General features: G+C 45.1%; 1 protein-coding gene across 1 annotated transcript; it reads right to left on the reverse strand.

The window, feature by feature from the left end:
- Nucleotides 1-9,256: 9,256 nt before the first annotated feature.
- On the reverse strand, nt 9,257-12,623 carry kctd12b (potassium channel tetramerisation domain containing 12b). Its single transcript, XM_073487433.1, has one exon. The coding sequence runs from the start codon at nt 11,924-11,926 to the stop codon at nt 11,075-11,077; it is 852 nt and encodes a 283-aa protein (XP_073343534.1). The 5' UTR covers nt 11,927-12,623; the 3' UTR covers nt 9,257-11,074.
- Between the last annotated feature and the right edge of the window lie 1,075 nt (nt 12,624-13,698).

Here is a 13,698-nt window from a genome sequence, read left to right on the forward strand (position 1 = left end):
ACCATAGAGAGCACACTGCACTCACTGCCTCTTTTGTGTTGTAGGGTGGATTGGGAGACCAGAGCCGGAGCCTGGCCGTAACATATGATTGTTATGCATTCTCAGGCTCTCTTGTCATGTGATCCATTTCCAGAGAATTTTGACACGCTCTGTTAACAATAAACAACAGATCATAGTGCCTCCGGAGGAAAAAGTGCAAGGCTATACGGCTGCACGTGCCCAACAGAAGAGATTTTAGCTTTCCTTTTAAATGTTGGACGCTGGACAATCAGAAAATACACTGAGGACTCCAATACGTAAACATTTTCAGATTCATCCACATAGGTTTGGACATGGTCATGCATGCATAGTGCTTATGGACCGCATCACCCAATAGTCACAGTCACACAGATGCTGTCTCTCACTGTGAAGCAGCCACATACAGTACACACTGCCACACTATATGAAAATACACACAAACAGCTGGTTTTTCCTTACTCAAATTGAGGGTCTAAAGACAGAGGATGTCATTCACTGCACAGATGGTAAAGCCCACTGAGGCAATGTGATTGTGATTTGGGGTTCTATTAATAAAATTGACTCGCTCATGCAAAAATGAGCAGGTACAAAATGTCACACACACGGCAGCAGTCACACACACATGTGCAGAGACATACAAAGACACGCAAGGCCCTGCACTCTTTCCTTCGACAGGGCTCATCGTCACGGTAACCTGCTTATATAACGGGAAAAGCTGCTTGTGTCAAACGGAGGCGGCACAGAATATTCTCCCACTTCCTTGGCTTTATGGATACCTGAATACGAGTGTGTAGTGTGTGTGTGTGTGTGTGTGTGTGCGCGAACATATGACAGAAAGTGCACAAGCCTGTGTGTAATAGAAAGTGCGTGTTTACTTGTGTGTTTGTGCATGCATGCGTATTATGAGCACATGTATGCGTACTATAGACGTAGGTGTAGATGTTTGCGTGTGTCTGTGTGTGTCATTGCATTCTGGGCATGTACTGACATTTGAAAGAAAGACAGAGAAAGAAAGAAAGAAAGAAAGAAAGAAGATGCAGGGTAAGGAGCGATTGACAGGGACATGTTCTGCACTGTTTGTGTGTTCGGTGCATTCAGTGTCTCTCATAATGAATACATGTGTTTGAGGGCCGCGTGGACGTGGGAGTGTGGGGGCTTAGCAGTGTCGGAGGAATAATCCACTGGGGGATGGGCTCCATGCTTTCCTCCACCACTAAGCCTTATGGAGGAGAAGAGCGAAAGAGAGCACTCAACCCGTTTCCCCGGGCCACTTCTCCAGGGATATATGCAAAAGCCAAAGCACTTTCTCACACATCCTCTCCTCTCGCTGCCTCTCTCTCCCTTCCATCTGTTCAGTGTGACACATCCCTCCGTTGCCATCATTACTGCTATTAGCAACTCTAATGTGTCACTGTTGCCAGGGTTTAGCACCTCTCCGTCACAAAATGTCTCCTCTACGGTGTGCAGTGTGGTATTGTCGCCCCACCTGAAGCATAGCACACTGTGTACTCCTGACAAATTAGTGAAAAAAACATTATTCTTAAAAACTTCTGAGGGCATTTTCATCCAAACCCAAAGTTAAAATAAAGCGTACAGGAGTTGTTTTCATATTGAGGATGGACTGAAATGAAAATGTACAAATAGATGATAGTTTGTATAAAGCTTTTGCAACAAAGAGTAATGTTTTGAAGATGAAGAGCAAAATACTGTGCCATGGTTTTGTCAAGGTTTGGGTTTACTGGTTTAGTTGTTTCCTGTTTATTTTGTAGATTTGTGTCATGTTTTACTTTCCACTTCCTGTCTTTGTGTGTTTTCTCGCCTTTTCTGGTTGCTCTATTAGTTTCACCAGCCTCTTATTAGTCTTTCCTCCCTTGTGTAGGCTATTTAGGTCTGTGTCTTTCCCTCTCTCATTGTCAGTCAGTCTGTTTTTGTCCTCACGTCTGTTTCCTGGTCCTGTTTTCTCTTGGCATTTTTCCTGCGTTTGCTGACTGTGTCCTCATGTTATCCCGGTTAGTACCTAGTGTAGTTATTTCTGCTCTTGGATTCCTACTTTTGTTGCCTGTCTTCGATTTTTTGGGGGGAACTTTTAGGTCAATAAACCTTGCTTTTTGTTATGTCTTCCTGCCTGCTGAAAGAGACAAATACCTCTGAGCAACATTTAAATCAGTATATAAGAAATTGACGATCATCAGCAGAAGAAAAGAGAAGAGTTTTAAATGGAAGGTTATTCGAGGTTTAGCAGTACTGGAACTGGGTCACAGAATATCACCTGAACACACTATGAACTAAGAAAATCACATTGTAACAGTTACAATCGATTTTGTGCTTCTGCAGACAGACTTCTAATAGGCATGGAAGAGGTGGACATCATGCTTATGCACAGGATTATACATTAAACTTGCATTTATTCAAGTGCTCTGGTGGGATGACTTTGTCTTTTTATAGGTTTATAAATGGCAATTCCATACATGCAGTTTTGGTGTCCCGCTGACCATTAGTAAAGTTATGGCTCTCTTCCTAGTCATTAGGGCACGTTCTTGTTAGCTGTAAATAACTGCCTAAAAGGACTTTGTCTTAAAGGGACTCTATGTTACAATTTCTAGCAGTTTACATGTATTATTCCCTCTTTTATTGGCCATATGTCAGCAGATTGTAACATGACGTGAAAATGAGACCTTCTCCATCTCTCTCAGTTGTCTATACAAGCCTGTGGACAGTTTGTTAAATTTGTTTAATGCAGCTGGACTGTGGATTTCTTTCAGGTCGGATTTCTCTGCGATAGTCCAAAGGATGTGACTTCATGCACATTCTAGGGTGCCTCGTCTCAGTGCCTCTCTCCGCTCCGCTCACAGTAGCTAACATTAATTTAGAAATGGAGTCCGCCAACATAAACTAACGTCCAGCTTCCAGCAGGACACAGAAGTTCTGCGAAGCCCCTTTAGCTTGGTTCATGGACTTGCATTTACATCGCACTTTCTTGTTTACTGGTGACTCCAGCTTCACACTGAGCTTACAGACAAAAAGCTTCTCTTATAAATGTTGAACAAAAACCCAAATATGTGTATTACCTTCAAGGACTGAACTGTTTTTTTTACATCATGACAGGTTCTCTCATTTAAACAACCTCTCTCAAAAACATTTCATTTCAGTTTGTGTTGAATACCCAACAATGCATGAATGTAGCATGAAGCTGTTTTAAAATGAATGTATCTGCTGCTTCTGAATTACCTCGAGTATGACCAGGTCAATCAGCCTGTGGGTACTTTTTAAAATTCACTGTGGCTGCTGACAGGTGTTGTGACCTGAGGATCGGGAGATTGGCAAACAAGAGGACATCTCCATGGTAACGCCACAGTGATGTGCAGGGGCCAGAGCTACACAAATGCATAGTAATGTCTCTGAGACTGAGAGAAACCTTTTAGCCAGAGTGTGAAGTTGTGCATATGGCTCTACCCTGCTGTTGAAAAGGGAGCTCACGCTACATAGTTTTGGCAATTACAGCATGTTTTATATCTAATTACCTAGCATTCAGCTCCGATATCCAACATCTGCTTTGTGAAATGATCAGTATGGCGCCTAATGACACAGTGGGCCTCACCACCTACAGTCTTTCATTCATTGTCTTTCATCTCTGATTGCCGTCAGAGCAAATACATACGGAGGCGTAATCAGACGTGATAATACTATATTCTGCAGACTAACTTTACATGCTCGGGCATAGGCACAGATGCCCAGATACAAAATCACTGGAGTGTGCTCAGAAGTCTCTGAGCAATTACAAATCTGTCAATCTACATAATGTCGAGGAAATGCGTGACGTTAACAGCTGGAGACCGGGAGCTGCTGCCAAGTAAGAAAAACAGAAATGGGAGCAGAGGTTAGAGGAAAGAAAGGGGGAAAGAGATGGAGGAAAGAAACCTGTGAGGCAGTCATCACTAATTAAGCTTTTTTTATTATTCATTTGGCAGTGGAAACGAAGATTATATGGCCTTTATTTTTCCCAATTTGAACAAATCTACATCCGATCCGAGTGTGCTGCTGATTCACCTGCTCCACGTGCCTCCTCTTTATCTTCCCCTGCTTTAAACACCCTGAGCTGCTGCCTGGCTACCGCAGCCCGTCACCAGCCTGCCTAAGCATCCTAAAGCCCATCCTGGCACCCCTCAGCTCCCGCAGAGCCTGCAGCCCCCCTGCCACCTGCTTCTCCTCTCCTGCCTGGTTTCAGCCAGGACCAACCCTGCCCGGGACTACTGCAGCACCAAGGACAAGCCTGACTGTTCAGATTACTGATAATTAGAGGGACAGATTAGAGCCCAAGTCTCCAGATGGCCGAGGTGAATCCCATCCTAACAACAGCACCGACAGTTACAACTCCCTGCTTGAAGCAGGATACATTAGATCAGCAGAGACATAGTGACCATCCACGGCCCTTTCACATTGTTTCCACAAAGTTGATAAGTAAGTATATAATAAAACACATGAAGTGTGACACTTTGTTGCTTTGTTATAACTAGAAGATGCAAAACTTCTCATTCCCAAATATTCACAAGCTCCTCAGTGTAAAAAACATCACTCTGTCAGTGATTGATGGCATGCAATTAAAACTCATGAGATATAATTTGCCATCTTGAGACATGTTTGCAAAGAAAGAAACATTAGAAACGGAAACTATAGAAGAAATTAACTGATGGGCATCAGCTATAAACGGATTATGAGACAGTGGGGACAGATACATTAAAGCACCAAGTTAGGTTCAATTTATTTTGCCATAAAAACATACAGTGCTCCCGAGCTAGTGAACTGAGGCTGATTAACAAAACATAGAAAATATTTCTTGTACCTATAAAAAAAAAGAATCAAAAACAAAACAAACATAATATTCCCATAATAAAAACTGTTTTAAAAAGTGAGGCAGTAAAAGAGCATGAATAGAAAAGATTTAAATTGAATGATTGACTTTTATGTTGGCTTGCTGTACCGTGCAACTGCTTTGTCTGGGGAAAAAAGAAACAAAATTTACAAAGAATATACATTGTGAAGTGCCCTCTCTTCACTGTAAATACATCATGACTTTCTGCGCACTGGTGTCCCCCCCCCCCCCCCCCCCCCCCCCCACATACATGTGATGCCCTTTTTATTTTTTGCCCCGGCCCCTCAAACATCCTGAGTCCGCCACTGAATGAGCACTTCTCGGGAGCAAAAACGTAATCAGTTCATCCCTCCTTTTTAACTGAGCTCTTTGACTTTTAATGAGAAATGTTAAAAAACAGTGACTTCTTATAGAGGCCTGCTGGGCTCCAAATATCCAGAAGGCCCTTTAATCCACGCATGGCATCAGCACATCATTTTAGTTGCAATGTGTTGCATTTGTAATGACACAATTAACATCTTTCTAATGTTGCAGCTGAGTCTGGCAGAGGAAGTTCAACTGCCTTCTAATGCTTTCTTCAGTTCAGTCAGTTATTGTCACAACTTCCACCTCACTTTGCCCAATCAGGTATTTCTCCTTTCCTGCCACACTGCCGCTGCACCCCACCTTATGCTCTCCTTCACATATTTTCAGTCTCTGCCACTATCCATTTTGCTTTCCTTTTTAATCCTACAACTGGCTCCTGACACTCTGACTCACTCCCTTTGTAGCTAATTTCATGCTCCCTCATTCCCATCCTACTTGTACTATATTCTTCTGGTGTCTTGGAGCTTAAAAGGGAGAAGAAAAGGTTGAAAAGTCAAAGAGAATAATAAAGAGACAACACGGAGAAAAAGCGAGAGATGAGTAGATACAGCACTGTAAATCACTAGTGACCTAATCTGCTCTCTTTCAGCTGCCAGACCTTGTCCGAAGTTAACATCCTGCTCTGTTTCCCCCCCTTTGGGAACGACTCCCCCTCCTGACCTTGTGTGTCTGAGTCCCTGTGGCGTTCAGGGGGCCAATATGTTTTTTGATAGCTGCTCTCTGTAGGATGTGTATATGAAGAGTAGTAGGAGGAGGAGGAGGAGAAAGGGGGGGGGGGGGGGGGGGGGCAGCAGAGCATATGTAGCCATGCTGGAGGAGCAGTGGCGGTACACATCTGACTCAATGCCTGGCTCACTATAAATAACCCAACACACAATGAGATAAAGAGGCCCCGAGCCAGCGCTACTGTACTCGGTGCATATGGGCTCACATGGCAGCGCGGGCAAACTGTGCTGCCGTCAAGGACGAACAGTTGTGCTCGAGCTCACGTACATACACATGTGCGAATGGATAAAAGCCTTTAAACATAACATGCACGCCCTCCCTTCACACACATATTGATGGAGAAAGCAGTGGTAGGCCTCAGGCTGCTGCACTCTCTCTCCACTACATCCAATCCAAGGTAATTAGCAGCAATGATACTTTTCTATGTAAGCGTGGACTTCTCCTGTTATTGCTGTCAAGAGAGGACGAGGGAAGCAAATGGCTTGTTTGCCTGCTAATGCATTTTTAACCGATCGCAACGAAGAGTGAGAAGATGAAGGCAAGCAATTAGATCTAAAACCTCACAGCTCTGAGTCATTAGCCGCGCTCAGGAGGGCTGTTGCACGTCTTCCCTCCCGCTGTGTGTATCTGTGTTTGCGTCAGTGAGCGTTCGGAGATGCCAACTGCCTGCTCAGCATATTTGTTAGACAGGGCCCAGCTCGTTGCCCCCTGTGTGGCCCCCCATACCAACCCAACGCAGACCCACCCAAACACTCATCCGACCTCTCCTCCAAAAACAAAACAGAGCCAAAATGCACTGGCATTGAGAGTCGACAAGGCAGAAAACAAGCGCCGAGCCACAGATGGTTGCAGCTGAATGAACATAAACAGCAGACAACATCTGATAGTACACGCAGTCTACGATGTTAAGAAAATGACTCATTTCAGGGCTCTGTGTTGTCACTGTAGCGCTATTCATAAAAGAAGATACAGTCTGGGAACCTGGTTGTAGGCGATTCAATGGCACAGATCGTGATTCACATAAAGATGAGTGTTGTTTCTGTTGGAAAACATCAATTTCACCCTATTTCTTTTGACGTAATCACAATACGAATCAATATTAATCCCAACCATGCTGTGGATCTATATCTGTCTGCTGTAACTGAATCTCTGTGTGTGTGTTGACAGAGCAGACGGGCCACGGGGGAGCACATTACAGCACGGCCCAGTGAGGGCTTTGTTTGCCGGGGCGATCCGGCACCTCTCCAAATAACAGGACACTTCATCGCTGGAGTTGCTCAGGAAGAGAGATAAGATGTGAAAACCAAATCCTCCCTGCTTAAATACTCTCCCAGTCTCATCTCACTTCCACCAGGTTATCTGTCTCTCTGCTTCCTTGCCCCATTTTTCCAATCCCCCCTTTTTTTCCCTTTGACGTACATCCGTTCCTGTTCTCCTTCTGCTCTCTTGCCTTCTTTTTTTTTTTTTCCAAACGGGGAAGCGATGACCCAGCTGGCTACAAGACAAGGGGATCATTCTAAGAGAGGAAAGCAGGCCCGAGCCAAGGCATGTTGCCATGTCGAGCCGCCCACGGTAACAATGGCACCACAGGAACGCAACGTGGCTCAAATGGCTGCCTTAAGGTAGAGACAACAGTCTTGTACTCTGAGGGCACATTCCCTTTTTGTGCTTTCATGGCGAGAGTTTAATAATGGATTGCACAAGCTCACTGAGAACTTGACTTCAAACATTGCGGTAGGAGCAGAGGAATATAAATAAGAATGAAATATAGGATTTAATTAAGTTGTGTGTGATGAATGCAATCTGCTATTTTAGATTTCACAAAAGGAAAAAAGAAATCATGGTAAAAAAAAATGTCTACGGAAGAGGATTAGGGCCACTGCAACAAAAAATTGAGTTCTGACTTTTTTTCCCTCAGAGTTCTGACTTTACCCTCAGTATTCTAAAATTAATTCAGAAATTAAAGTAAAAACTCAGAGGAATCAGTCAGAATTGAGAAAGAAAAAGTCCTGAACTCAATTGAGGCAAACCACTCACTACGTTGCTTCTTGTATGGCACATGCTACACGATTCAGCCATGAGTTTCACAACAGAGCATTGAAAAAAAAAAAAAAAAAAAAAAAAAGGAAGGGAAAAATAAACCCAAGCAGCATTTCATCACAGTGGACCTCGCTGCTGCCGGTGTTCAACATCATAGTGTCAACACTTCTCACACGTTCACTGTTGAATGTTGAGTCTCAAGGCAACCCATTGAGGTAAAGAGCGAGAGCAGTTTGGGACACCGACGCCTGAAATTTCACACATGAGGTGTGTCTCTCCACGCCTGTGCTAAATGACTGACCTTGGCGCTCCCGTGTTGCAGTAGTGTGCACAGAGGAATGCTGTGTGTGTAACTGTGTGTTTGTTTGGGCTGGACAGACACTGCGGGCGCGGTATTGTCCCACTCTCTGAGGGAAGATTCGTCATGTGTTCCAGACCACAACAAAAAAGTCATCTGTTTTCCAGGAAGGGAGCCACATAAATTTTTCAGCAGTTTTTCTGTGAAGCTCATCAGCCATGCTTTTATCTAGGCCAGGCAGAGATCAGGTTGAGAGGCCTTGTACCAAGGTAATTAGCATGGGATAATCTCTGAAAAAACTTATATGAGTCAGAGTTTATAAGACAACATGTGACTGCCTCACTTACATAAACATAACCCTGAGTGTTGTTGTTCAAGTGTAATTTATGCCCACTTTTCTGTCTGTGGGTGTGAGCAATGAAACATGTTGTTTTTTATTGACAACAGACAAAAAAAATCATTTTTAATCTTGTAGGGCCTGTACAGCTGCAGTTTTTCCCAGTCCTGCTTTTTAACCCTAATTTGTTTCAAAATGTGTACTGTAAGTCGTAATTGGGTCATTTATTGATAACAAAATGAGGGTTTTGTACTCTGCTTTAACAAAGCCTGTTATCTATGCATGTCCTAATTTCTATCCTGGCTCTGTTTTCTGGTCAACTGCAGAAAAAAAAAAAGAGGAAAAAAAAAATATGGAGAAAAAGCAGATGGTAGAATGAGGGGAGATAGTGCCTGAGGCAGTGCTGAACATGTAATGTGAAGTGGAGTTTATGTCCGTGGACATTGGTGAGATGAAAATTTGAATTGGTTCACTTGTGACTGAGTCGCATTGTCAGTGAAAATTAAAAAATGTGAAGGCCATGCACCATTCCCTCCTAGCTCCCGCTGGATACCATTCAATGCTGAGAAAACACTGTCATAAATGAAAAATACAACCCGAATAGAAAGAAAAACATCTTTTTATTTGACAAATCAATTTGCTTTGTGCTGAACACTTTTAATTTCAGTGTCGTCTACGCCTGCAGCGACACACTGCAGCAGTGGATCTAACATATTGACTCAGATGTCAACAGCACTTCATCACACTGAAAACACAACATTGCGGTTTCTAGACATTTTTCAGAATACATTTATTGTCACTGTCAAGACGCTCTGCCAAAGCTACAACCTGACACCTTCTAGCTCGGGAGAAAATCCTGCACTATGCTGCCTCGACGGCTGTTTCTCAACTCAAAAGTCACTTTATATTCAACCTCTTATTCATCAGTCTCACTACGGCATATTTTCCTAACTCTGTCTGCATTTTTATGTCGTCACCTGGATCTTTTGTTGGATTTGAGTGCCTTCAGTTTGTGATTTAGTCTGAGGTATATGATGTGCAGACCTGTCCTGAGGCTGTATCTGGCAACGACCCTCCTCTATAACTTTAGTTATCGCCCTCACGGTGCCCTTGCTACAGTGCTGAGAAAACATTAGGCTGGCTACAGCGCAATCCTACCCTTTCATATGGGTATTCACTTACAGTAAGTGAGAGCTATCATCAAATATGCAACAGCTTCAACTAATACTGAACTGAGTATTAACAATAACATTATCGTTTACAGAACACTCAAAACGTGATCCGATAGGGTGACTACCACATTTTCTTTTGAACAACATGTCGTCATGGTGTAAGCCCGTCTCACTGTAAAACTGCTCTTCAAATATCTAACTGAGCAAAAGAAAATGTCAAAGAAGCGCGATGGGCCACAGAATAAGAGCAGTGGGCTGGGAGTGATGTAACACCTTCCATCTCCTCTGCCCTCCCAGCGTGGGTGATTAAAACACTGAAGGCTCCCTTGTACAATCAATACACACACTTCATCGTTTCAACCTTTCCTTACGAGATCTCTTTATATTTGAGCTTTCATCGTCTTCTTTTCATTTTTTCATCAGACTGTTGCTCGCTCGTTTGCACAAACAGCGGCGTCTTGAAAGGGAAAACCCCAACACACCTACCATCTACCTTCCCCTTTCAAAATAAAAACTTCAATGCATTTTTTCCCCCCCTCTGTCCATGTGGCTGTATTATCATCACCCTCATTCATTCATAACAACAGCTGAACAGATATGGCACGTTCCTAACCACATGGTACTGGACACATTTAATAAAAAAGGGAAATTATTCTCTCTTGTGCTGGGGCTGCTCACGTCCCTCATGGCTGATAAGATGTCCAATTATTTGGTAATTTAGTTCAGAGGAGCAGGAGAGAGTCCGATCTGCAGGCAAAGTTTAGCACTGAACATCACGGCCACTCATTGAAGCCCTTTCCCTTATGCCCTCATGACTGGTTCAATAGTCATGTAGACACACAGGGGCGCTTATTCGACAAAATTAGCTCTTGGATACAGTATTGTGCTTCACCAAGGCAGATGCAATACACAGGGTACAAAAGGGAGATAGTACACAGAAGGTTTCAGTCTCTGCAGGAAAGGCTGTGGTTGAGGACTGGGGACTAAAACTGGACGATGGCAGAAGCCGGACCTGAGGATGAGGGGGGCTGGGGTTGAAGGGGAGGGCTGCAGGTTGGACCTGCAGAGAGTCGAAAGCTAGCTGCTGGGTACTGTTCATGGGGTAAAAGCTGGAGGCTGCAGAAAGAGATGGAGGGGCACAACATCTACGGTACATCTACTGGTGCGGGAGCCATCAGAGAGATGGCTGGAGGCTGGAGGAGGGGGGCACGTGGAGACAGGGTAGGGGACCGAGGGGAACAATAGTCTCACTCACGGTAGAACACATATTCAGTGTAGCTGGTCCAGATCTTGTCGTCCGTCTGCTCGTGGGCAAAGGCGCAGGTTCCTGTGGAATTACAGGCCACCATGTGGAAGCCTGCGTCAGCCAGCTTGTCAAAAGCCTGCTCCAGAAAGGTGAATTTGAGATAGTAGCGGGATGTGTAGCGCTCAGGGGGGCGGTCGGGGTCACGGCTCTCGTTCAGCGTCTCCCCGAACACCTCTTTGGCCAGAGAGGTCTTCCCACACACCATGATCCGTGCCACCCGGCGGAATTTGGCATCGGTGTGGCTGTCGCGGCCCAGGGTGTATGAGCCGCGGTAGCCAATGGTGATGAACCCGGACCGTTTGCTGTCCATGGCACCGGGCACCAGGCTGGCACAGGCGGCGGCGGCAGCACCCAGGGAGCCGAGGTTACGGGCCGAGTCAATCCCAGGTGAGGAGTCCTCTGGGTCGCTCTGACATCCCTCGTCGCCGAGGGAGTTCTGCTTGCTGATTTTGGGCGCCAGTAGCCTGACAAGATCGGGCAGGTTGAAGAACTCAGCCTCCCTCTGCAGACGCCCACGCTCTGGGAAGTGGTCTGGAAGAACCAGCTGCTGGTCCCGCATGTAGTCCAGGATGTAACGGAACAGAAAGCCATCACGGTCCACAAAGAAGCGACCCTTGGTGTCCCTGGCCAGTCCTTTGGCTGACTTTCGACTGAACATCTCCCCAAGCAGGGACTCTGGCACACTTGTGAGGGTGGAATAGCGGGTTATGTACACCTGGCCACCGACATTGAGTTCGATAATCTCTGGGAAGGGTACCTCCTCCCCAGATATGCCACTATCTGGTAGAGCCATGGCTTACTCCTTCCACACAGGTGCTGCTTTAAAATCTCTCTTGGTTTCAGCGAAAGTTCAGTTCACAGGACTTCAAAAAAGGATTTTCTGCGAAAGCTTTCACAGCGGTTGTTGAGGCCTGTTAAAGAGTGCAGGACCGGCTGCGGTGGAAACGTCCGTGCCTGTGGATCAAACTGCGGCGCACAATTGGTATGCGCGCAATAAAAGCTGTCCGCCACTCTCGCATCAGAGCCGACACAAACAAAACAGCCACGCAAGCACAATCTCTACTCTAACTACAGCTTTCCTCCATTATTACTGAAACATAGCGGAGAGGGTTTCATGCGGCGTGCAATGGCACCGTTATGTCCACGTCCTTTACGCGCGTTAAACAGAGGTGGTATCCTGAGTTGGAGGATCTGCTTTTGACACCAGTTCTCTGAGCAGGAAATGCGCGATTTGCACAACTGTCCATAACGACTTCTCTAACTCTAATCTCGGTCGGTTGTCCTGGCGCAAACAGGATCAGGTTTCCCAACTGCTATCATACAATCCATAGTTGTTAAAATCTGTGGGTTCGGCGGTGGCGTGCAGCCACGCGATGAAGAGCCAGGTGAAGGTGTAGTGCGAGGTGAGGAAGGTGCATAAAAGGATCTCGTGTCTTTCCATCCCAACGCCCCCTCTCGCAGTTCAAATTTGCGCGAGGCGGTCAGCTGTCCCGGCTCCTCCGCTCCTCTCTCGTGTCAGACTGGATCTCTGCTGCGACTTAACGGAGGATACAGCGTTATTCACCGCGGCTGACCACGCCCACCCGGCGTGACGCGCCTCTGGTCCAAATATCCTAACCCTCTGAGACCAGGCTGGATGAGCAGCTTCACTCTATCTGCTCAGAGTCTGGCAATTACCCTGAAAGTTTAATAGAAATATATACATAATAATACATTTTAAGAAGCCCAATTTCCCCCCCTGTAGTTTATTTAATTAAATAAGTCATAAGAAAGGCCTCCCATAAATGGAGACAGGCACCAAATCTCTGGTCCCAGAATCCATTCATGCATCCATTTTCTGTCAATACACTCACTTGACTGAATAAACACTGATACAAGAACAATATAACAGCAGCCCACTGCCGAATGCCTATTTAGCTCGACTCTCATTAAAAACCCAACCACTCACTTAGACATGGGGACGCATTTAATTTTGATGCATTTATTTTTGGGGACACTCTCAGTGATCAGTGCAGTCTCTCTCTCTCTCTCTCTCTCTCTCTCTCTCTCTCTCTCTCTCTCTCTCTCTCTCTCTCTCTCTCTCTCAGAAGGATGGGCTAACAGTGACATCTAGTGAGTACTCTAGAGGAAATGTTTTCCCCCTCCAGAGCATTCATTAACTGCTGATGACTCTGTGAGAGTTAGTTGGTATTCCACATCAGTCAGTCTTGTAATTAAAGCCTCCCTCCACACCCAGAGTGTGTCTAGCTGATTACTTCAGATGGATGTTTGACCTTTGCACAGTTTGATGCTAAAAGGCTGTTTTTAACATTCATCTGCTGAACTTTAAGTCTACGTACATGATTTTGTGACATCACAATCAGTTTGGAGGCTTGTTGTGGTGCACATGCACTGAGAATGAACCTTCAGAGAAGTAGAAGCAGTGATGGAAGGTAACTAAGTACATTTACTTGAGTATTTCTATTTTCTGCTATACTTATACTTTCACTCTACATTTTGGAGGCAAATATTACACATTAAATTTTGGTATTTGTTCCGCGTCCATCCTTGTTGGTCTTAGTTTTT

Source organism: Pagrus major, chromosome 18 (genome assembly GCF_040436345.1).
Source record: "Pagrus major chromosome 18, Pma_NU_1.0".
Taxonomy (NCBI): domain Eukaryota; kingdom Metazoa; phylum Chordata; class Actinopteri; order Spariformes; family Sparidae; genus Pagrus; species Pagrus major.